Source organism: Paecilomyces variotii (genome assembly GCF_004022145.1).
Source record: "Paecilomyces variotii strain CBS 101075 chromosome Unknown C8Q69scaffold_14, whole genome shotgun sequence".
In the NCBI taxonomy this organism is placed as follows: domain Eukaryota; kingdom Fungi; phylum Ascomycota; class Eurotiomycetes; order Eurotiales; family Thermoascaceae; genus Paecilomyces; species Paecilomyces variotii.
In genome coordinates, this window is record NW_021167153.1 from 637,872 (window position 1) to 658,949 (window position 21,078).

Below are 21,078 nucleotides of genomic sequence, written 5' to 3' on the forward strand. Positions count from 1 at the left end.
GTAATGAAAAGAACTCGCCTCAGGCAGACAAGGCATAAACCGAACAGTAGCACGTGCAGAATGATCTAGATAAGATTGACGCAACCGCGTGACCTTCGTGTGGTAATTGAGTTTAAAGCTTATCTTCCTCTTGGACCTAATTCATCGATTGGTTTATCTGATCTGGTCCAAAGTGCCGGGACTGCTGGGTTGACGTATTGTTTTTTGAGGGATGGAGAACTATATCGTTGGCCGGAGGGTCTGGGAGCTCGATATGCGAATACTGGCCGTGTGCAATATGTCAGATTCAGGTAAGTGAGGTATTTACCAACTGGCCCCTATGGTTGCTCCCAGTAGATAATTATCCCGTCACATCCGCAGCGAAATCATCTGAACATGTTAGTTAGTAGCCCTCGAACCTTCTATAGCAGCAGCCAACGATCATAAATTTCTCAAGGGCTGTAGGATCTGTTCAGTAGCGGCCGACATTTCGAGATAGAGTAACAAGACTAGTTCTTGTTCATTCATCTATGGATAATACCTGGAGACCTGGGTCCTTTGTATAGTCTACCAAAATACAAAGAAAGTCCATATCCCAACACTAGCAAAGAGCTTATTGAGGTACTTGGCAGAAATAATAATAATAAAGAAAAAAAAAAATAGGGCCTTGGGGCTAAAAAAGAAAATAATCCAGGAAATGGTGCTAAAGAAAGTTCAATATATAGTATCTTAAAAGTATCAATTTCCCCTTGCATCCTGGGCCACAGGGATACATTATGCAAAGGCAGGCGTGCGACTACCGTACAGAACTGTAACTACAAATAACGGTTAATCCTATTCTCGATTATAGCCACGGACTTTAAACTAAAGACCACGGATGACGCAAATGTCGGTATACCATAGGCGAGCGCTGATTCTGTGATTCCAACCGAGTATTTAACTTATTTAACTTACAATCTCATTGCTCTGACTCAGCTGTGCAAGCTTCCAAGCCTGCCATGAAGCTTGGATCATGTGTACATTTTTTTCCCGACCAAATAGGGTATAGAGTGCACTGCACGTAAGGGGGAATTTGGAGGAACGAACTGGAATCCCATTATTGATACTCACTTAAGCCCAAGACAAATATCTCTTGCCAGCGAACTCAATATCTGCGAGGTGCCCGAAGAGGCTCAAGCTATGAGCCATGATGTCTATGGTCGGCGAGGTAAGGAGGGATCAACATCATGTAAGTTAAGTAGCGATTTTAGCCTTCTTGGGTCGTATCACTATGGGCACGGACACGACGGACGGCGATCTGCCGTTCATGGCCGTACCTATGCGGCGCCTCACAGTGAGGAGCGATCATAATAATATTCCCGGCCAAACAATAATAATATGCATCACTTGTCCGTCTCGAGTACTGCAAATAGTTACTGCATGGAGTATGGAGCTTGCTAGGTAATTACCGGATGTACTAAGTACCTCTAAGTAGCTGTTGCCGGTTGATGCCGGAGGAGGAGGGATGGCCTGATCAGATCGAGTCGAGCAGCTCGAGTATTATTACCTTTTTTTCCCGTCACGAGGGCGAAAAGGTCTGGCGGAAGAGTCTAGAATTGGAGGCCATGTTCGAATAAAGTTGGGTGGGTATTGTTAGCATTCTTTAGCATCGCAAAAGGTCTTCCAGCCTTGTTTGTCCACTTTTAACCGAAAGGACAACGTTAAACGGGCTGCTGCCCCGCCTCACCCAAGCGAGAGCTGCACTGTTGTTTGGGCATCGAGATAGAACGGACAGTGGGTTTAACGACTGTGCTGCAACCCCTCTCGACCGTAACCCATGCTACTGTACGGAGTATTAGTTGTTTTTCCAACTTATGCGAGACCTGGAGAGCGCCCATACGCCTAGCGGCGACCTGGTCTGTCAACCCTCGCAGCTCCAGGGGTCGAAAACAAGAGAAGATCTTGCAGTTTCAGGATTACCAGTAGTACTCCGTAGACACTCCGTACTCGAGCTCAGGTGCAGGTGGATCCCGTCCTCATCACACTGTGATGATCACAGTAGTCTAGCATTACCATATTCAGGAAGAGTTCAGAAGACGGCCTGCACCGCACATGAATTGAGATAGACACTGACGGCCAGTGAGGATGTTGAGCGTGCGCTGAGGCCCCATCGAGCAGACAAGGCTGGTTCTGTAATGCCACCTCGGAACATAGCGGCAACGAGGACGAATAATTAATACGTACTAGTTATTATTGTTGAAAGCCAAAGCTGTGAAGCTTCAAGACTGGTAGTCTGGTAGGGCCCTTCGGATGGCGCCGGTGGACACCCCAGAACTCAATCCTGACGTCCACTCTGCGACCCGAGCCGAAGGAAGACCGACAGATGTCATCACCAGTGACTTTTCCCTGGAAGAATTATCTCGCCCAGCTGGTTGTGTTATTGTTCTCGTTCCAAATTGAGAAGAAGAAGACGGCCTTTCGTTGTAAAGAAGACCGAAACAGACGGATCGGCAAACGTGCAGGACAATCTTGCCGGTCGCTCTGCTGTGGTAAAAGAACACGGCAGGTTAGATAGGTCCGGGATCGCTGCATCGCGTCCATCGTCTGATGGTAGCTAGCGTTTGGATGATCAGTCACGGACGCTTTCCATCTATTTGGTAATAGGGAGATCAAAGGGAGCGAAGGGCGGAGAGATGGCTCACATGCAGGATGCTAAACAACCTTAGCTAGGGGCAGTAACTCGTTTAGGACTACCGCGTTGGCCCAGGATCAATTGAACAGGAAAGATAGTCCTACTAGAAGCAGATGGTATAGCTATCCAAGTGTGTAGTAGTATTGTGCCTGTTGTTTCGTCCCGCGGGAAGCCGGTCGAGACGTCGTTGGACGGACAGCGTCATGGCCGAGTCACGCAACGAGAAGTTCTTCGATTCGTCTCGAGAATGCTCGCAATTTCTCCAGGATCATTATCAAATCCGAATCTACCGGCTGATTCAGAAAGCCGTTGGGCTTGACTTCTCCACCGCGGCATTGTCCAACAGACCGTGTGGATGGTCGGGAGCACCGCACGTCACGCTTCTTGTCCATGGCTGCCGCTGCGTCTGGATATCAGTCGATCCTGATCTTCATTTGTAAGCGATACGGTCAGGATAACTAACCAACTAACTATCTAGCGTCTCTGGACTAGAAGTCTGTTTGGCTGAGCTCAACTACCTGCACTGGGAGCTGTACGCACGGGATATGCTGCTTTCTCGGATTGGCATCTCCCTCCGACTGTAAATCTCGGCGGTTCATCGTGACTCCAATCAGATGGACTGTCAATATCAATTGCTAGAGTCAAAGACCAATCCCTTGCGCTGTGGCTGTATGAATGCATTATGACGCATCTGGGGAAGACGCTGGCTAGTTGGCTCGGGCGTTGCTATTCCACCACTTTCTCTCGAGCCATGGAGACGGTCACGAACGAAACGAACTATACTCTGACTGGAGATAAACCGGGATCCCGGATGCGTCGGACCGGCCTGTCGACATCACAGGTGTGATGTGGATGTGATTCCTGTCCAGGGTCGCCAGCAGGCCGTTCGTGGTATAAAGGTCTGGTTGTGGTCTGCCCACGGAGTTTCGTCCTTTTCGACATCGACCAGCAGACAGCTTCAGCCTTACAAGACTCGGAGGCCTTTTGAAGAGAGCAGCCGCTTCCACCAACCAGCTTCCACTCACACGACAACTCTTCGACAATTCCTCGAAGCTTGACAACACAGACCAGTCAACTCGACCGCTAGACACCATGGGGCTCTCACTCGGACTGACACGACCCTTGTTGCTGCTCACCCGCGTGCTGCAATGGAGCAGTGCAGTCATCGTCATGGGTATCACCTCGTACTTCATCAACATCGGTCCTCGTGGTGAGCACATCATCTACCAGGAAGTCATTGTATGTATCCTCTCTATCCACTCCAACGAGACAGCCTTTCTAATAAAGGGGCTTTGCTAACTCAAACACGCTGTAGTCGACTATGTCTGTTGCTTTCTTCCTGCCAGCCTTCATCTCACCGTTTATGCCCAATGTCCTGAGCAAGTTCGTCCTGGCCATTGATATCATCTTCTCTTACTTGTATGTGGTCCTCCAACCTCCTTTTTCAAACCCAACTGCGGGAATCTAAAAGCCAGTGCTAACAACTCATCTGATAGGTGGTTGACTGCATTCATCTTCGCTGCTCAGGATTATAACTGGCGCGACTGCAGAACCCACGCTCCTCCTGGCAGGGGTAGCTGCTCCAAGAAGAAGGCTAACGAGTCTTTCATCTTCCTCGCTTTGTAAGTTTGCTCCTTTTGCCATTGCTACTAGTCGAATCTAACATTTTACATAGCTTCTTCACCTTCGTGGGCATCTTCCTTGAGGTCTCTGCTCTGTGGGCCGCACGCAACTCGACCTCTCCTGTTCACGAGAAGAACAATGGCGCGGCTGAGACTCGTGCCGCCGATGCTCCTGCCGCCACGGCTTAAAAATTTCCACTGGCCAGCCGCTAGACCAAGTGTCTAGCCATCGCTAGTCCCTTACTTCCCTGGCATGACAAAAACAAGCACGCAGCGCGTGAGTGATCGATCTTTCGAGACCTCTCACCACCCAGGGAAGCCTGACGACGATCGACTAAACGGTTCATTCTATTTTATGTGGCATGTTCTTTAATGTGGCACGTGCGATATGATGATACGAAAAGAGGAGTGGCTTGATTTTAAGGCTAGTCCTTTAAATCTGCTTCGTTGCGATATAAGGTCTGTGGAGAGACATTCCCCAGTTTCCCGCACCTTATTCCGACTACTTCCTCAACTCTCCCTCTAATGCTCCCGCTAATATACCTTAATGTCTTAATCACCGTCACCATCACACCCATCCTGTTTTAATAATACCTTTTTGATACCTTGTGATGTTTCTATACCACAGCTGGCAACGTGATTCTACGCGCATTTGTTTAGTTATGTTGATCTGCTAAAAGTACATCAATGTAATTAGACGCAGTCATTCATTGGATAGTGTAAATAATATACGCTTGTTAATAGAATTACCATACTCCTCTATCCATCCAAAATCCGCTTTGTTTGTTAGGAAGTTTCTCGAACCCTTTTAGGACATGCTCATACTTACATCATCCACGACGTGACGTCATGACGGGGGTCTAGAACACCATCACGGAAGCAGGATAGGAAGAGAAAGTTATGTACCATATGATACGGGGAAATAATCCCGATTGCTACCAAATTCACTGACTACTTACACGATACTATAGGAGTTCATCCTGATTAATTATGCCTGGGGCACTGCCTCCGCCAATTATTATCTGCGCATTTCCGGTTCCGGCGTGTCTGCTTTAATCCGAAATAAGTGGAAATAGTTGGCTGGTGCTGATTATTCTATACCCTCCGTATAGGGTATTATTAGTGGCGTTTTGCAGCTCGTCTTCCAATAAAGCAGTTGGGCGCCGATATATGCGAGGGGGGAGATAAGAGACAGACTCAACAACTTGGGATAAAACGAACTGACACAGGACATGAAGCGATACTATTAATGCAGGAAGTCTAAAATTTTGAAAGAAAAATATAATAACCGGGCACATTGTGTGATGTGGGGGAGCTTGGGTTTAAATAAACAATATTCTCGATAATAGGATTATAGTTAAAGCCAGCATCCACCTCAGAAGAGTCGACGCGACGCTTCTGTAGTATTACTTCGCGGAGTCTATTGTTGGTTACAAAAATATGATTCAAACCACTAAAGAACGTATCAGACGCTCTATTTCATGAAGCCAGATTTCTATATAAATCTAAGGGTATAATGATGCGCTATATCCCATTCCATTGATGTAAGAAATACAAAACGCCACATGATGCAACTAAAATGTGATCCATGATCGTGATATCGTACGGTATGGTATGTGCTCTCGCATATCGTGTATAGTTTTATCCATAGTTGTCTTGTAGCCGGTGCATCATCGGTAGGTGAGGCAGGAATCAATTTGCAAAATCGAAATTTATCAACAGCAAAGGTTGAGCCAAGCAGGGGAGCGGAAGATCAAAGACAGCCCTCGTCTCAATTCTCAGATACTCGCTCTCCGCGGTGCCATCGTCCTCCGCAGTTTCTTTTTCTCTTCAGTCTCCTCTGGGACGGGTAAACCGCCTTCATTCTTCAGCCGCTCCAGGTACTCTTTTCCATAGGCGTAGCCAACCTGGTAGATCTCGTCGAATTTACCGAACTCCAGCGTTCCGTACCGGTCGATCGGAGGACGGATATAAATACAGCCAGGTGTGGTCTTAGCACGCTCGAGATTGTCGATTGAAGAAACGTATGCCAGCCGAGCCTGGATCTCAGAAAGTGTGGGCGGATTAGGGGCTGTCGAAAAAGGGTTCCAGCGGTTAATCAAGGCCCAGAAGCCCGAAAGTGAATCTCCATACGTCTGCGGAGTGTTATCATCGATCGATCCGACATCGATAGCGAAAATAACATCTGCACCAAGACCTTTCATGTGGGCGACAGTCAAGTTGTCGATGTAGCCGCCATCAAGAAGCATGCTCCCCTCGTCACACAGCGGTGGTAAAAGACCGGCCAGGGACATGGAGGCACGAACATACCGCCACACGTATCCCGAGGAATGATACTCTGCACGAGATTTGCTGATATTGGTCGTATTGCAGTAAAATTCCAGCCAGAAGTCCTCGATTTGGCTATCGCCAAAAGTTTTGAATATCCCTCGGTTAAATTCATGTCCTGTGGTGTACGAGACAGACGGGTAGGTAAGATCGAGCGCAAATCGCCAGATACTACCCATACGTCCAGAGAATTTCTTGGCACGACCGTACATTGGCACAACATCGGCATCTCTGGCATATAATGCACCGATGAACGATCCAATAGAAGTACCGCCAATAATATCAATGGGTATTCCGGCTTCTTCGAGTGCTTTGATCACTCCAACCTGTGATATGCCTCTTGCTCCTCCACCTCCCAGGACGAGACCAACAGATTTTCCGCACAGGCGACGGGCAAGTCTATGGAAGTCACCTTTGAAAGGTGTTTGAGCGGAGTACAGAGGTGTCTGGCGGATACGTCTTGAGGTGTACTTCTGGATTTCAGCCTGGAGTACCTGCACTCTCTGCTTCAGAACGGTACCGAAGCGCTTGGTTTGAGGATGCGCAGGCTCAGCAGTAAGGCGGAAAGCCATCTGGATATGGTGATGACCGCCATTGATCCACATTCGATTCTTTAGCCATTGGCGAGTGAGACCTGGAGGGCAGTACCGTTCCACGTGTAGGAGAACAAGCTCCTTCCGTGCCGTGGTCTTCATTCCCAGTAAGAACCGCTCATATTCTCCAATACTCGGTGATCCCTCTGCTAGGCCAACTAGCAGAATGCAATCGGCTTGCGTGATACACGTCTGGGTCCAGGGTGCATTGACGTTGGTATCTGCAATATACAGAACCATGCCATATTTTTCCTCGAGGTCGGCAAGGTATTGGGAGAGCTTGAGTTTTCCCATCTTACTGAAAGCATGGCGGCCTAGGTGGTTCAGAATAGCTGCTTGGTTCAGAGATGTCACCCCATTACTGACGCCGATCTGGTGCAATGCATTAAGCAGCCGGTTACCAAATTCAACGACGGGGACACCTGCTGTGACGGGGAGGATGGCCACTGTTCGTAGATTGACAGTAGAGGTGGCAGTCTTGACACCGCCGGCACTTGCTGGCTCGGAAGCCGCTTCAGACAGCGGATCATCCACGAGATCGCGCATTCTCGAAGCAATAAGCTTCGATATCTGGATAGTGATTCCAGGATGTTCTTGCGCAAGGCTATTGAAGAGTGACCTCGGGAACTTGGCGAGTTCCGTATCTCGGATGGCATGTAATGTAGCAGGCCGGGTAGACTCCGTCATAACCTCGAGCTCTCCAACACTCTCTCCCTGACCATACTCACCGAGAACCCGCATCTTGCCATCAGGCTTCTCCAACACAGAGCGAAGACGACCATTCAATACGATATAGATGGCATCACTCTCGTCTCCTTGGTGATGAATGACTTGACCAGCGTTGACCTGCACCCACTCGAGGGCAAAGTCGATATGGAGGATCAAACGCGGAAGCAGGCTGGTCAGCCTCTTGGCCAGAGTCAAGAGTACTATCGGATATCTCTCGGCCACTCTCTCTAAAGATGCCCGCGGCAGGAAACCCACGTAGACATCCGTTTTGGCGACTACATCCGTGAATGACCGATAGGATGCGACTGCGCCGATGTATCCTTCCATCCCACCAGGCTTGACCATGTAGAGAGACTTGCGTGACTGCTTCTTCTTTCTTGGGTCAGCGGTCCCAGAAACCCCTGAAGAGGCAGTCGCTGTCCGCCTAAGGGGCGGGAACATATCCTCGCGCACTTGGTGTTTGCTTGGCCTTGTGGCCCCGACAAGATCCTCGCCTTTCTCGTTTACCGGTACTCCGACGTCCAAGAAGCCGTCAATGACATAATACAAACCTGGGTTGCGCTCCCCTTGCTCTACCAAGACTGAGCCTTGCGGGAAATATACGATCTCGATATCATGCCTCAGTTCCTCCTTGAGATTCATGATAGGAGAGGTGCCGCCTGCGCTGGTAACGGACATTGACATCATCGACTCCGTGTCGCCATCTCCGAACCCTTCGTACGGGTCGATGAATCCAAAAGCATTGTTGAAGACAGCTTTCTGCCGTCTTGAATCATAGGAGACCAATCTCGGGGACGCCTCGCCAGAATTATGGCCCTTTCGTAGTGCCTCGCGTGTGCTACCAGTCAAGCCGATGCCTTTCATCATGCAATCGAGGATGGACTCCCGGAAGATAGTGTCTTCGTCCACGGTCTCGGTCATGCGGAAAGGCGAATTATGGGACTGTAGAGTCGCAGCATGAAAGGGCGAGGTCTCGCGTTGAGACAGGGGCGTCTGGATATTATCCGCATAGAGAGAGGCGGGCCCCTTTCCCGGTGATCTCGCAGTAAACTGCTCGTATTTCGGGCCATAACGGGATTGCTGGATAGTAGAAAGGAGATCTCCCGGGCTCACTCCGTTCTGCTCTGACCCCTGGATACTCGGTTCGAGCGACAAAGAACCAGGACGCTTAGAAGCTGCTAACCTGGCATGCAGGGCTGCCTCTTTTCTCAGCGAGCTGCTTGACCGGCGCCTCCTCCCAGCGGAGGGGTTGTGGAGAGCTAGTCCCTTGGTGCCTTCTTCCACGCCTAGGCGATCTCTTTCCTTGGCGAACTTGTCCTTGAGCCGCTCCAGAGCCGCTCCGCGCAGGTCATTAGGCAGGTCAAATGCTGTGAATTTATGCATTTGGCGTTCAATGCTGAGAACTTCGCTCGTCAGACCTAAGTAAGAATGCGCCGTCGAAAATGTAACTCTCTGCAAACGGGTCAGAATGACCTGCACAATATGAGCGGTGGCCCTGGGGTAAACCCTAGTCAATCTCCGGAAAGCGCTCGCCGGTATAATCGCAATCGTGGTGTCGACCATGGCTCGCGCAACAATATCAGGGTGGGCAGATTTTCTCTTCTTCGGCCTGGTGGGCTTTCTTTGTGGTGTTACCGGATGAGCATGTAACCCATGGCTATCTTCCAAGTTCAATGGAGGCACAGAAGGCAGAGAATCCCTATTACCCTGCAGATGAGTGGCGGAATCTGCACGATCTCCAATAATAGGCTTGGGACTCCCCAGGAGAGGTCCGGGGCTTGTTGGCAGCGACTCCGGAACACGTGCACTGTCCGGCGCGAGGCTAGATGCGCTGGAAGCCGCGCTCTCAGACTGACGCAGGTTGATATCCTCTGTGAAAAGCGACAGAATGGAGAAGAGCGATGACATTGATGCTCCATTCTTGACCTCCGTCAACAGCTGGTATCCCTGATGACCCTCCCGATGTTGCCGTTCGTCATCGGACGAGTCATCATCTGTCCTATTTGACTCACTGGACGTGGAACCGGCCTGTCCATCGCGGATAGACTTCACGAATATCTGGACGAGACCATCCACCACCAGGCAAAACCCCTTCTCTTCTTCCAGCAGCAATGTCTCTCCCGCAATCAGCTTCCTGGTCTGCATTGTTCGCGTCAATTCGTGAAAGACCGGTCGTTCGAGGTACCCGAAGACCTTGATTGCACTGAGGAACTCGTCGAGATAGTTGGCCAGGCCGGGCTTGGAATCTCCATCCTGGGTGTCTGGAAACAGGTCGATCTGAGGTTCTTTCCGCTGGGGTTCCGGGGGGAGGCGGCTGTACATATTGAGGAACCGGTAACGAATGAACCAGCTGATCGTCGAGATCAGGGCCAGAAGGATGAGGAGCAGCGTGGTGAAGTTCATGGTGAAGGTCAAGCTCATTGAGAAGAGCGTGAACAGCCACGTCGGCAGGGTGATGGTGGTGAAGGTGATCACCCAGTATAGGAGACTGGGAATGGCATGAAAGAAGAAGAGAACGAAGCGTGCCACGGCGCCCGCCATCACGACGGGTGCTGAATGCGAAGGGAGCGGGGTTGAAATATCAGGGACTGAGGAGGAGAGCACGGTGGGACAACCGGAGGAGGTCAGGGTCAGGCTCGGTTGCGCCGTTACCGCGACAGAGGAGAGGCTCTCAGCGAGCAGAGACGCTGCAGAGACATTGGCAGTGGTGCTGCTGCTACCATTGAAGACGGTAGAGTTAGAGGAACTGCTGGAGGTTGCGTCCGGCGACTGGGATGCAGGGTAAGCTCCATCGTCGGCGGCCATGGTCACGGAGCGTTGGACGCAGGCACCGCTAAGGAACCAAAGCGAAGAGCCCCGAAGCGCCCAGTCAGAATGGCGAGATAGCGTCCTATGCCCAAACTGGGTCTGCGGGGAGCATCGTGAGGCCTTGAGAGGAGCTGTGTTGGTGCTGCGTGAGTGGAAACGGTGGAATTGACAACGTGCGGGCGGCCGGCGACCCTGCTGGTTGTTTGGTTCTATCTTATTGGGTCAGCTGGCGGCGGGTAGTTGATCCCTAAGGATATCCGTTGCGCTAAAGAATCATCACACAGCGTCTGCTGGCGTTGGTGTTATTTTATTTTTACCATATGGTAGATGATGGTCAGATCGTCGTGGACAATGTACGCTTCCTGACTGGTCGTGGTCGATCTCTCAGGCCGCGTTCCTCGTCAGATTCTCAAAGACTCACGAGATGGAGTCACGGTGCAAAAAGCGGAGGGGAAGGGAAAAGACGCCAAGAGTAGGGTGGACGCCTCGATCCACGGTTAGAAGCACCAAATGTTGGAAGTGGCTCCTATAGAAAGAGAAAGAACAACAGAATGGAAAAGAAGAAAAGAAGAAAAGAGGAAAATTTTTTTCTGTATGTAAATATATATACAGATTACAGTATGATCGCACATTCTGACCACATATCGCACAGTGCGGGAATCAATTTGATCTGATGAAGTTCACTACTGAAGTAAACTCGCGAATATCCCCAGTGCCTATGATAACATCTACATAGTTACTACTAGTTTTTGTATCGATCTACGGACTTGGACGTGTCTACATTGTATGTGCTGTATGCAATACATACATAAATTAGTTATTATTGACGAGCCATTGATTGTCACTAATGTAATCTTTTACTTTTAAAATTTCCTCAAGCATTAAATAGATCACTGGTGGCTGGACCTTTTTACTAGTAACTTTCTATCGGTTATATCTATTCTGCAGAATGAGCCAGGCGCCGGAATAACCCGATCATGGCTGCATGTAGAGTGAAGTTGGTGTTTTGTATCGATTTATTAGGGACGACCTTCTCGATTTTTTGAACCACTGGTTCTAATTTTTGAGGTCTTTTCAACGAGGGTAAAACCATAGCATCTTGTGAAACAATTGCGGTGGCAGGTAATGCAAAGTGGAGGACGGCTCAGAGGGTCATAGTGAGACAATAGATATAGATATATATTTTGCACTGTATGCCGAACCAATTCTGGTTCAACGCATTTTACGACAGGCTATTCGGAAAGGAGTTCAAGTCAAAAAAACAAAGAAACCAAACCACAATCATCGATTGAGAAGGTCTAACATTTGCAATCTATTAGTCTTGCTAATTGTATCTAGTGGTTAATTATCTTTCGATGCGCGGACCTAGTCACATCGGTACCGCCAAGATCTCGTAAGGACAACAACGCGAATATGCCTATAGGAGGACTGATATCATGTAGTTAACTAGTAATGGATTCGAACAGAATATCTTCGTCTGATTAATTAATCACTAATTAACAACGAGGGCTCTGGGACGGCAAGTCTGTTGTTCTTCTCCGCCAACTACCTCAAGTATCAACATCGAGCATAGCCTCGGATGTGGCCCGAGCTTCCACATGGCAGCTACACAGGACAAGATGGCCGTTTGATCCCCCGGTGTTGTTTCAGCCAATGCTCCCTTTCTCTAGCACTCGCTATCAATTCCACTCTTTACTTCTTATCGTTCTGCATATTGCATCCTTGCTCCTTGTATTTACGGCTCTTTTGACAGCGCTGACGCAGAGCGCCACCGAGGTGATGTTTCAGGTGCGATTGAACCACGCTTACATTGTCTTTGGATCTGCGCTCACCCTTGTCCCGTTTACCAGCGAATCCGCGGCGCAATAGACTCCCGGATTGCAGAGGAGCAGGCGCGACAGAGGCAAGCACAGGAATCTATCTCACGGTCGAACTCCGCACGTCGTCAGGCCTCTCGCGACCTTTCCACCGGTAGGCGACCAGCTCGGACACGCGCAGGGACTCTTTCAGGCAAAGGTCCCGACCCGGCCGAATTCGAATCCGAATTTGCTGTTGGCGAGGATGATGGATCCAGCAGGTCTGGCACACCTCGTTCAGAGCCTTCTGTACCTCCGGAAGGGGGCGCAAGTGGCGATGGAGAAAAGAAAGCGTCAGCAGAGTCCGCGGGCAAGGAAGCCGCACCTGATACAGGCTCGAGTACGGCAGCTGCTGAGCTTCCCACCGATGTCAGAGTGAGGCTACGGAGGTTGGACAAGCTGGAGTCTAGGTATCAAGGTATTCTGCGCCCTAATCCTAACGTTGCGCTTGGTTCCCGCTGACATCTCCTGTCCCCTTTGTATCTAGACCTTTTGAAAGCCTACCGTGTCGCGCATGCCCGTGTTCTGTCCATCGAGCCGTTTGAAGCGGCCCTACGTGAGAATACACCCCTGACGTCCATCAGCGATCCAAAATCGTTCACGGAATACCTCAACCAGATTTCGCTCAAAGGAGATATGGTTCTGGATGAGCTGAAGCGGGTCACAGCAGAACGAGACCAGTTCAAGAAGAACCTGGAAGAGGCAGAGAAGTCTGCGAAGGCTGCGTGGGATGAGGTTACAAATCTGAAAAAGGGCCAGATACAAAGAGACTCGTCCTCCGAACCAGGCACAACTAACGGCGTTCCGGAGAAACTTACGATCGATACCACCACCTCGACTGATGTCGAGAACCCCCAGAAGTCGCCAACTGGCTCGATCGCTTCGAAGGCTGCGGTAATACCGGGGATGTCTTTATTTTCGCCACGGACAAAGGCAGCAAAATCTCCTCTAGCCAAGGAGGAGAGCGAGGAGTTCTTCTCCTTCGATAATGAGATTCCCCGTCTAGAGTCTGAACTGAAAGAGAAGAAGGAGGAAATCGAGGGATTACAGTCCCAGGTTGAAAACCTGAAGCGCGATCTGTCTGTGGCAAGAGAGTCAACAGAAGGCATGGTGGGCAGTTTGGAATCCGCGACTCGTGAGCTGGAAGGTCTGCGGGATGCCAAGGATAACTACGAGACGGAGATTGCACGTCTGAAAGACTCTAGCCGCGCCGAAATTGACGAACTCAAATCCAAGATTTCTACTGCAGAGAGCGCCTTAGAAAAGGCCCAGTCGGCTGCTGAGGACTTGAAGTTACAGTTGAAAGAAAAGTCTGAAGAGTGCGAGAAGTTGAAACAACAGATTTCTGAAACCAACGATCGTGATCAAACGGAACTGCCAAAGAAGCTTGCGGAGGCCGAAAAGGAGAAAGAAGACAGTAAGAAGCGTCTTGACGTGCTGCAGGGACTGGTAGATAGCCTCAAGTCGCAGCTCAAGGACTCCGAATCCTCCGTCTCCTCCCTCACTGCAGAGCTTTCGGAAAAGCGTAACCTCCAAAAGATTGTGGACTTTGTCGACACTGGCTTGAAAGAGAACGAGAAGTGGCCAGCCGTACGCGAGCGTGTGGCAAGCGGCCAGGCGGTGGACTTCGCAGAGATCCGGGACGACCTGACATCCACATCATCTGGCACTGCAGAAGCAACCAAACCCAAGCAAGAGCAGACTAGTCAACCAGCCACTGCCGCGGGATCAGGCGGAGGAAAGAAGAAGAAGAACAAGAAGAAGAAAGGCGGCAAGGGCGGAGATGAAAATGGCACAGCAGCGGGTGCAGCCGCACCTTCGGAGAAGCAACAACCGGCAGCCGATGACAGCAAAGAGGAGGCCGATATTAGCGAACTGGAGCTCAGAATCAAATCTCTCAATTCACAGCTTGCTGAAAAAGATGCTGCTATTGATCGCTTACATTCCAAGCTCAAGGGCGAAGAGGATCTGAAAGAGGAGATCGAGTCGCTACGTGATGACCTTCTCCATCTTGGCCAGGACCATGTCGAAGCAAAGGACAAGATCAAGGAACTCTCCGCAGAGAAGGCTGCGCTGGAAGCTAGCCTGGCGAAGTTAGAGAAAGAACTCGCCGAACTTCAAGCCAGCAACGCGTCCAGTACTGCTGGGTCCGAGAAAGCACATAACGATTTGAAGGCGGAATTCGAGGAACTGAAGGTCAAAGCAACGACTTTGGAAACAGACCTTTCGGCAGCCCAGCAACTCGCAGCCTCTAGATTCAAGGATCTGACCGACCTTAGAGAAACTCTACAGAAATTACAGCCGGAGCTTCGGACTCTGCGCTCCGAATCTGCTGAGCTGAAGACAGCAAAGGAGGACCTCAAGAGCAAATCGACCGAACTCAAAACATTGCAAGCCAAACATGACGACCTACGCACCGAGGTGAAGAGCCTTAGATCTAATATCGCCGAAAGGGACGCGGAAGTGAAGACGTTGAACCAAAAGATTAGACAGGAGACTGATAGCCGCCTCAAAGCGGAAGAAGCTTGCACCGCCGCCAAATCTGATCTTCGTAGCATGGAGGCAAAGAAGCAGGAAGCTGCTGAGGCAAAAGAAAAAGCCAAGAAAGAATTATCGAAATCGCAGGATGACTTGAAGGCGTCGAGGACGAAGCTACGAGAAGTCGAAGAACAGGTTACGCGACTAAACAAGGACATCGAGGGCCTCCGCGAGGAGATCCAGCTCAAGACAGCCCAGCATGCTAGTGCACAGAGCTTGATGAACAGCATGCGTGACCAGTCGGCAGAAATGGCAATGCAAATGAAAGAGGTCCGTCAACGGTGCGAGAGCCTGGAGGAAGAACTTGTGGATGCGCATCGACTGTTGAGCGAGCGTAGTCGCGAAGGCGAAACGATGAGACGACTCCTCAATGACATTGAGAGTAAAGCTGATGCCAAGGTCCGAGACTTCAAGGAGCGAATGGAAGCCGCCATCGAGGAGCGAGACCGGGCCGAGGATGAGGCCAGTACTCTCGGTCGACGTCGTGCACGAGAGTTGGAGGAACTCAAAACAAAAGTTCGGGAGGCAGAGAAGGCCCTACGAAGAGCTGAAGAGGATAAGGAAGAGCTCGAACACGCACAGCAAGACTGGAGACGGCGACGGGACGAACTAGTGTCCCAGTCTGAACGTTCTGTCCAGGAATTGCAGGAAGTCCGGGAAGCAATGGCAGAACTGCGCGATGCCCTGGATGAAAGCGAGAAGCAAGTTCGTGAACTTGAGAAAGAGAAGGCTGAGCTGCGTCGATCCGTCGAGGAAACCAGCAATCGCCTGGAAAAGGTGCGAAAATCCAACAAGCTTCTTACAGATGAGGTCCGCTCCGCTCAGACTTCGATACGCGGACTTGATTCCAATAATCAGTCTTCACGATCATCCATCGACTCCGGTTCGCGTAAGGGTGTCGTCTCCCCGCCACCAAGGGATCGAAACACGTCTGTTTCCCGGAGTCAGACACCGACTGGTCCTGGTGCGCCTGCTATCGATTATATCTACCTGAAAAACGTGCTGCTTCAGTTCCTGGAGCAGAAGGATAAGAACTACCAGAAACAGCTTATTCCTGTGCTGGGGATGCTGCTTCATTTCGACAGGTAAGCAAGCTGTTTCCGAGGCCAGTCCAGTACCAGGCATACTAATGAGACGTAGGTCCGACGAGCAGAAATGGATGTCAGCCGTAATGTCTAGATGACCTGTTTCTCTTTTCTTCATTTTGTATGACTATCAGCTTTATATATAGTAGTTATGCCCTCTTGGGGGCGTTGATCCTTGGACAACTGATCATCAATCGTTCCCTTATGTTGATACGGCCGCATTTTCCTCTTTTGTATAAGGCCAATAGGCGGCGATGTTCCTGTCATTGACAGGGCGCGACGGGTAGCTTAAATTAGAGGTTTCAAATTTAACTGCGGGGTCGCTAGAGAAGAAGCATCTGGGCCTAAGTATGCGTCTCTAAAAAGTTTCTAAAGCATTGTTATTATTGTGAGTCCTAGACCACCTCTACATCGATTAGACGATTCCTTTTCGAAATCCAGAAGCAAAATGTCGGATCAGCCTACGATCCGGCTCGCGACCGAGCAAGGTGAGTCTTCCCGCATGTTTTACCAGTTCTAGTTCCACGTCGCTAATTGCTGTTTTCCACCAGATGTCGGCTATATCCTTCAATTTATTCGCGAACTGGCCGACTATGAGAAAGCCCTGCATGAAGTCGAAGCTACGGAAGAGTCTCTCCTTGCAACCCTTTCTTTCCCCTCCACACCTCCGAGGAAGGGCAGTACCTATACAGCCCTAGTCATTCCACCGGCCACCGCGGAAAATCCGACGCCAGTTCCAGTTGGCATGGCACTTTTCTTCTATAACTACTCGACATGGCGCTCCGCTCCGGGAATCTATCTCGAAGACCTCTATGTACAGCCAAGCGCGAGGGGCAGAGGATATGGCTTCAAACTCCTGCGGTATTTGGCGAACGAAGTGGTTAGAATGGGCGGACGACGTCTCGAATGGAGTGTTCTCAAGTGGAATGAGCCCAGTATCAATTTCTACAAGCAGGTCGGGGCGACGGCCATGGAGGAATGGCTGAAGATGATGTTGGAAGGAGAAGCACTGAATAAGTTGGCGGAGCAGGCTTAGATAGTAGTAGAAAGTGGCCCGTTTTAACCACGTTGTAGATAGATAAGTACCTAACTTTAACCAATGGGCATATTATTATTCGAGATGCGCCCTACTCTATTATCATTCAGAACTGATACTCATCCTTCTGTTTCTGCTGTGTTGCATATTAAGGTCATAGTCTGGGTTCGACACTTTGCCAGAGAGAGAGAAGAGGCTGTCGACGCGTAATGTGGCTGTCGAATAATCGGCGATGCGTGCCCATCATCTGGGGCGATCTGATACTCTATCTCTCTGCGAAGATCTTTTACCAGACCAGGACTAACAGTAGGGCTAACCCTGAAGTCGATCTCGCAGCCCAGGGCGGTGACGTCGTCAGCGTCGAGCTCCCTTAAACTGGGACAAACAACAAAGACGGCCTCAGCCCTACCGTGGAGGCCATCTTCCTTCATCCCACCTCGTGGATAGTGCCCCATGACCTATCTTGTCGTGTTGCGCCTGAAGCCTTGACTCAATGGCTTCGACATCTCAAAATACCCTCCAGGGCAGCTTCGACGTCGACTATGTCATCCGCTACCGCTTCGCTGACATCGGTATGGACTGCGTCCGATGAGAGCCCCGCCCGATGTTTTATTATTACTTGAGTGAACTAGCTAGCTGACTTTGCAAGATCCCTCGGAAGCTGCTCAACAGCTCGAGTGCCTGCTGCGTGCTCTGACCGAGGTTGGATTGCAGACGGAAGTCCGTCACGGCGATGAGACATCACTGTTAGTCTTCGTCCGAGCAGCCAAGCGAAGACTGGGCAAGGCCATCCACAGATCGAGGTAGGCCATCACGTCGCTGCGAACCGAAAGGAACTCATCGCTGATTAGCCCAACACTGCCAGAGTCCGTGACTGGCTTTATGGTGTCCGTAACCAGGAGCCCGATGCTTCCAGTGTGACCGAGCCCCAGACGGAAGCAGAGCGCCTCCGCGTTATTTATCAATTGATCACCTTTCCACAGGAAGAAGGCGGTGCTGACATTACACCGAAGCATGGGGTGTGGAAGAATGTTGAGTCGATCTTTGCCTTGCATGATGATGAGACGAATCGGAAATGGATGCGAGATTGGAGTCAGAAGACACTGCTCACCAAAGAAGATCTTGATCAGATCAGGAACAAGTTTGGGGAGAAGGTAAGGGTCCCGCCGAGTTGCTCGCATTAGCCTTACGTCAGCTCACTCTTACAACAAGGTTGGCTTCTACTTCGCTTTCTTGCAATCGTACTTCGCATTCTTGGTCTTCCCCGCGGCGTTTGGTTTCTCGTGCTGGCTCTTGCTCGGACATTTCTCCGTGATCTACACTATCGGAAACTGTCTGTTCTGTCTCGTCTTTGTCGAGTACTGGAAACGCCAAGAGACGGATCTCAGTATTCGTTGGCAGACCAAGGGTGTTTCTGTTTTGTTGACGAGAAGACGAGAATTCAAACCCGACAAGGTGGTCACGGACGAGGTGACGGGCGAAAAGAAGTATATCTTTCCGGCGACCAAACGACTCTCCCGTCAACTCCTACAGGTGCCATTTGCGTTCCTCGCTGTCACTGCCCTGGGAGCCATCATAGCCACATGTTTTGCGATCGAGATCTTCATATCTGAGATATACAACGGCCCGCTCAAGACCTACCTGGTACGTTTGCCTTAGTATCTTTTGGTAGAAAGCTAACAAATCTAGGTGTTTATACCCACCATTCTTCTCTCCGCCCTAGTGCCTACAATCAGCGCCGTTTTGGTCAATGTGGCCACAAGGCTCAATGACCTGGAGAACTACGAGACGCAGGAGAGCTATGATGTGGCTTTGACGCGGAAGATCTTCGTGTTGAACTTCATCGTCTCCTACCTTCCGATTATCCTTACGGCTTTTGTTTACGTCCCATTTGCCCGCCTTATCGTTCCCTATCTTGACGTATTCCAATTGACTGTTCGCCCCTTTGTCTCCAAAGACGAGGTCCAGGCCGTGACGGAGTTCCATATCGACCCGGACAGGCTGCGGAAGCAGGTCATTTATTTTACGGTCACAGCCCAGATTGTCAACTTCGCAATGGAGACCATTGTGCCATATGCCAAGCGGAAGCTCTTCCTCAAGTACAAGGAGTACAGTGACGAACGGAAGAACGGAACTCCCGGCGGCAAAGGCGAGGAACAGGAGCAGAAGTTGAAGGCAACATTCGATGACCCGCCCGAGGAAGAGGAGTTTCTGGTTCGTGTACGCAGGCAGGCAGAGCTGAGCGAGTACGAGGTCACGGATGACTTGCGTGAGATGTGTATCCAGTTCGGCTACCTGGCGCTCTTTTCTCCAGTCTGGCCGCTGGTTCCGGTTTCGTTCCTGATCAACAACTGGGTCGAACTGCGGGGCGACTTCTTCAAAATCTGCAAAGAGTGCAGGCGGCCGACCCCAGAGCGGACCGATACTATCGGACCGTGGTTGGATACTCTAGGTCTCCTTTCTTGGTTGGGCAGCATCACCAGTTCTGCACTGGTGTATATGTTCAATGGATCGGGCCCAGAAGGGACGCCATCGCGCGTTCAGTTCTGGGCCCTGCTGTTGACCGTCTTCTTTTCCGAGCACCTCTACCTTCTGGTGCGATCTGTTGTCGAGGCTGTGATGGCCAAACTAGAGATGCCAAGTATCCGTCAGAAGAAGGCGGAAATGTATGTGCTACGCCGCAAGTACCTTCAGTCCGCAATTGATGCGGAGAAGGAGGCTACCACCGGCGACGATGTTGAGGAGCCTGTCCTGCACGCTGGGGGTGAGAAGATCACTCGCGAGTCGCTGGAGGAGGACGCTCGCGCGAGCACTTTGCGCGATTCCACAGCCACGGACCGGTTCTGGGGTCGACAGCGAGGATGGCAGGAGTCTGCGAAGCAAGGCGCCAGAATTATCCAGGCGCAGGCCACAAAGCCGGAAGTGAAGAAGGAGCAGTGAGCGACTCCGTCGAAGTTGCGGATGCATGTTCCGTATCGAGCCGGACGTCCCCACAGTTTGCCTTGTCTCGATGGGGTGCAGATCAAGGAATGATACTGGATGTATGAAGCAAAGGACGTGTGTCGATGCCATTGTTGTTATTATTATGTACCGGCTCAGAGTCTGTACATTATTGCTGTGTACGGGCCGTGTACGCAATAATGGGTCCTGTGCCTTTCCATATGGCCTCCACCCCACCTTCCCTCCTGCGTGCGTTTGTTGCCTAACTAGACCCGGTTGGTGTTTTGAACGTGTAGCATAGAATCGGCGGTATTCTTATTATCGTTATCTGTGTCCCTGGATGTTCAGATCCTTTTCCAGCATTGTTAATAGTTCAATGGAGTACCTTGCAGTTAGCAGTGGTCTGTGGTCTCTGTTGCTTTTGGACGCAGCCGTATTCTGATGCAATTGGCCCTGTTGGTTAGTGAAACAAACAGATCTGAATGGATGGCAGCCACGGGCGATGAGAGAGGTACGGAATAAACTACGGGGCATCAGTATGTGAACTTTTGAAATGGGGGATCAGGCATAAGACGGGAGGTGTCTTTGGTAAGGAAATGAGAATAACTAATAACTATCCAAGGAGTAACTACTCAATATGTGGACGAGGTGACATACGTCCGACAGAGGAGCTATCATGACATCTGGATGTGGCGGGAAAGTGGACAGTGCGTGGCCCGAGCATCAGTGGGGGTCTGGCGTCGGACTTAAGCAGAGGACATGCCGGGCTGACTAATAGACGAGTCCGGATCGGGGCTAGTTTGCTAGTGCCAGGACTTGCGCGACGCCTCGTCTGACTCATCCGCATAGAAAATGGCGTGGCGCGGACAGACAGGAATGAGGGACTTGCAATA

At 50.6% G+C, this 21,078-nt stretch overlaps 5 protein-coding genes across 5 annotated transcripts; 4 read left to right on the forward strand and 1 right to left on the reverse strand.

Moving 5' to 3' along the window:
* The first annotated feature begins 3,620 nt into the window (after positions 1-3,620).
* On the forward strand, positions 3,621-4,893 carry C8Q69DRAFT_108338 (membrane-associating domain-containing protein). Its single transcript, XM_028625093.1, has 4 exons — positions 3,621-3,889; positions 3,966-4,069; positions 4,147-4,272; positions 4,326-4,893. Exons 1-4 carry the CDS (start codon positions 3,743-3,745, stop codon positions 4,459-4,461), a joined length of 513 nt encoding a protein of 170 aa, XP_028481902.1. The 5' UTR covers positions 3,621-3,742; the 3' UTR covers positions 4,462-4,893.
* Positions 4,894-6,050: 1,157 nt separating this feature from the next.
* C8Q69DRAFT_408007 (putative patatin-like serine hydrolase) lies at positions 6,051-10,463 on the reverse strand (the record flags this gene model as incomplete). Its single annotated transcript, XM_028628179.1, has 1 exon — positions 6,051-10,463. The coding sequence occupies one exon, from the start codon at positions 10,461-10,463 to the stop codon at positions 6,051-6,053; it is 4,413 nt and encodes a 1,470-aa protein (XP_028481903.1).
* A 1,745-nt stretch (positions 10,464-12,208) lies between these two features.
* On the forward strand, positions 12,209-16,530 carry C8Q69DRAFT_480354 (hypothetical protein). The gene is made up of 4 exons (XM_028631521.1): positions 12,209-12,518; positions 12,581-13,004; positions 13,074-16,209; positions 16,265-16,530. The coding sequence occupies exons 1-4, from the start codon at positions 12,384-12,386 to the stop codon at positions 16,305-16,307; spliced, it is 3,738 nt and encodes a 1,245-aa protein (XP_028481904.1). The 5' UTR covers positions 12,209-12,383; the 3' UTR covers positions 16,308-16,530.
* On the forward strand, positions 16,436-17,492 carry C8Q69DRAFT_108739 (putative GNAT family acetyltransferase). Its single transcript, XM_028625095.1, has 2 exons — positions 16,436-16,697; positions 16,761-17,492. Exons 1-2 carry the CDS (start codon positions 16,658-16,660, stop codon positions 17,243-17,245), a joined length of 525 nt encoding a protein of 174 aa, XP_028481905.1. The 5' UTR covers positions 16,436-16,657; the 3' UTR covers positions 17,246-17,492.
* C8Q69DRAFT_108740 (plasma membrane stress response protein) lies at positions 17,493-20,499 on the forward strand. The gene is made up of 5 exons (XM_028625096.1): positions 17,493-17,817; positions 17,895-18,048; positions 18,111-18,399; positions 18,458-18,889; positions 18,935-20,499. Exons 1-5 carry the CDS (start codon positions 17,739-17,741, stop codon positions 20,183-20,185), a joined length of 2,205 nt encoding a protein of 734 aa, XP_028481906.1. The 5' UTR covers positions 17,493-17,738; the 3' UTR covers positions 20,186-20,499.
* Positions 20,500-21,078: the final 579 nt, after the last annotated feature.

Excerpts from the sequence above, each read along its gene's own strand:
- C8Q69DRAFT_108338 (XM_028625093.1), top strand. The coding sequence starts at position 3,743 with ATGGGGCTCTCACTCGGACTGACACGACCCTTGTTGCTGCTCACCCGC. Across the intron at positions 4,070-4,146 it reads GATATCATCTTCTCTTACTT|GTGGTTGACTGCATTCATCT; the intron begins GTATGTGGTCCT and ends CTCATCTGATAG. Across the intron at positions 4,273-4,325 it reads TCTTTCATCTTCCTCGCTTT|CTTCTTCACCTTCGTGGGCA; the intron begins GTAAGTTTGCTC and ends CATTTTACATAG.
- C8Q69DRAFT_480354 (XM_028631521.1), top strand. The coding sequence starts at position 12,384 with ATGCTCCCTTTCTCTAGCACTCGCTATCAATTCCACTCTTTACTTCTT. Across the intron at positions 13,005-13,073 it reads GCTGGAGTCTAGGTATCAAG|ACCTTTTGAAAGCCTACCGT; the intron begins GTATTCTGCGCC and ends CTTTGTATCTAG. Across the intron at positions 16,210-16,264 it reads ATGCTGCTTCATTTCGACAG|GTCCGACGAGCAGAAATGGA; the intron begins GTAAGCAAGCTG and ends AATGAGACGTAG.
- C8Q69DRAFT_108739 (XM_028625095.1), top strand. The coding sequence starts at position 16,658 with ATGTCGGATCAGCCTACGATCCGGCTCGCGACCGAGCAAG. Across the intron at positions 16,698-16,760 it reads CCGGCTCGCGACCGAGCAAG|ATGTCGGCTATATCCTTCAA; the intron begins GTGAGTCTTCCC and ends GTTTTCCACCAG.
- C8Q69DRAFT_108740 (XM_028625096.1), top strand. The coding sequence starts at position 17,739 with ATGGCTTCGACATCTCAAAATACCCTCCAGGGCAGCTTCGACGTCGAC. Across the intron at positions 18,049-18,110 it reads AAGGCCATCCACAGATCGAG|AGTCCGTGACTGGCTTTATG; the intron begins GTAGGCCATCAC and ends CAACACTGCCAG. Across the intron at positions 18,400-18,457 it reads GGAACAAGTTTGGGGAGAAG|GTTGGCTTCTACTTCGCTTT; the intron begins GTAAGGGTCCCG and ends TCTTACAACAAG.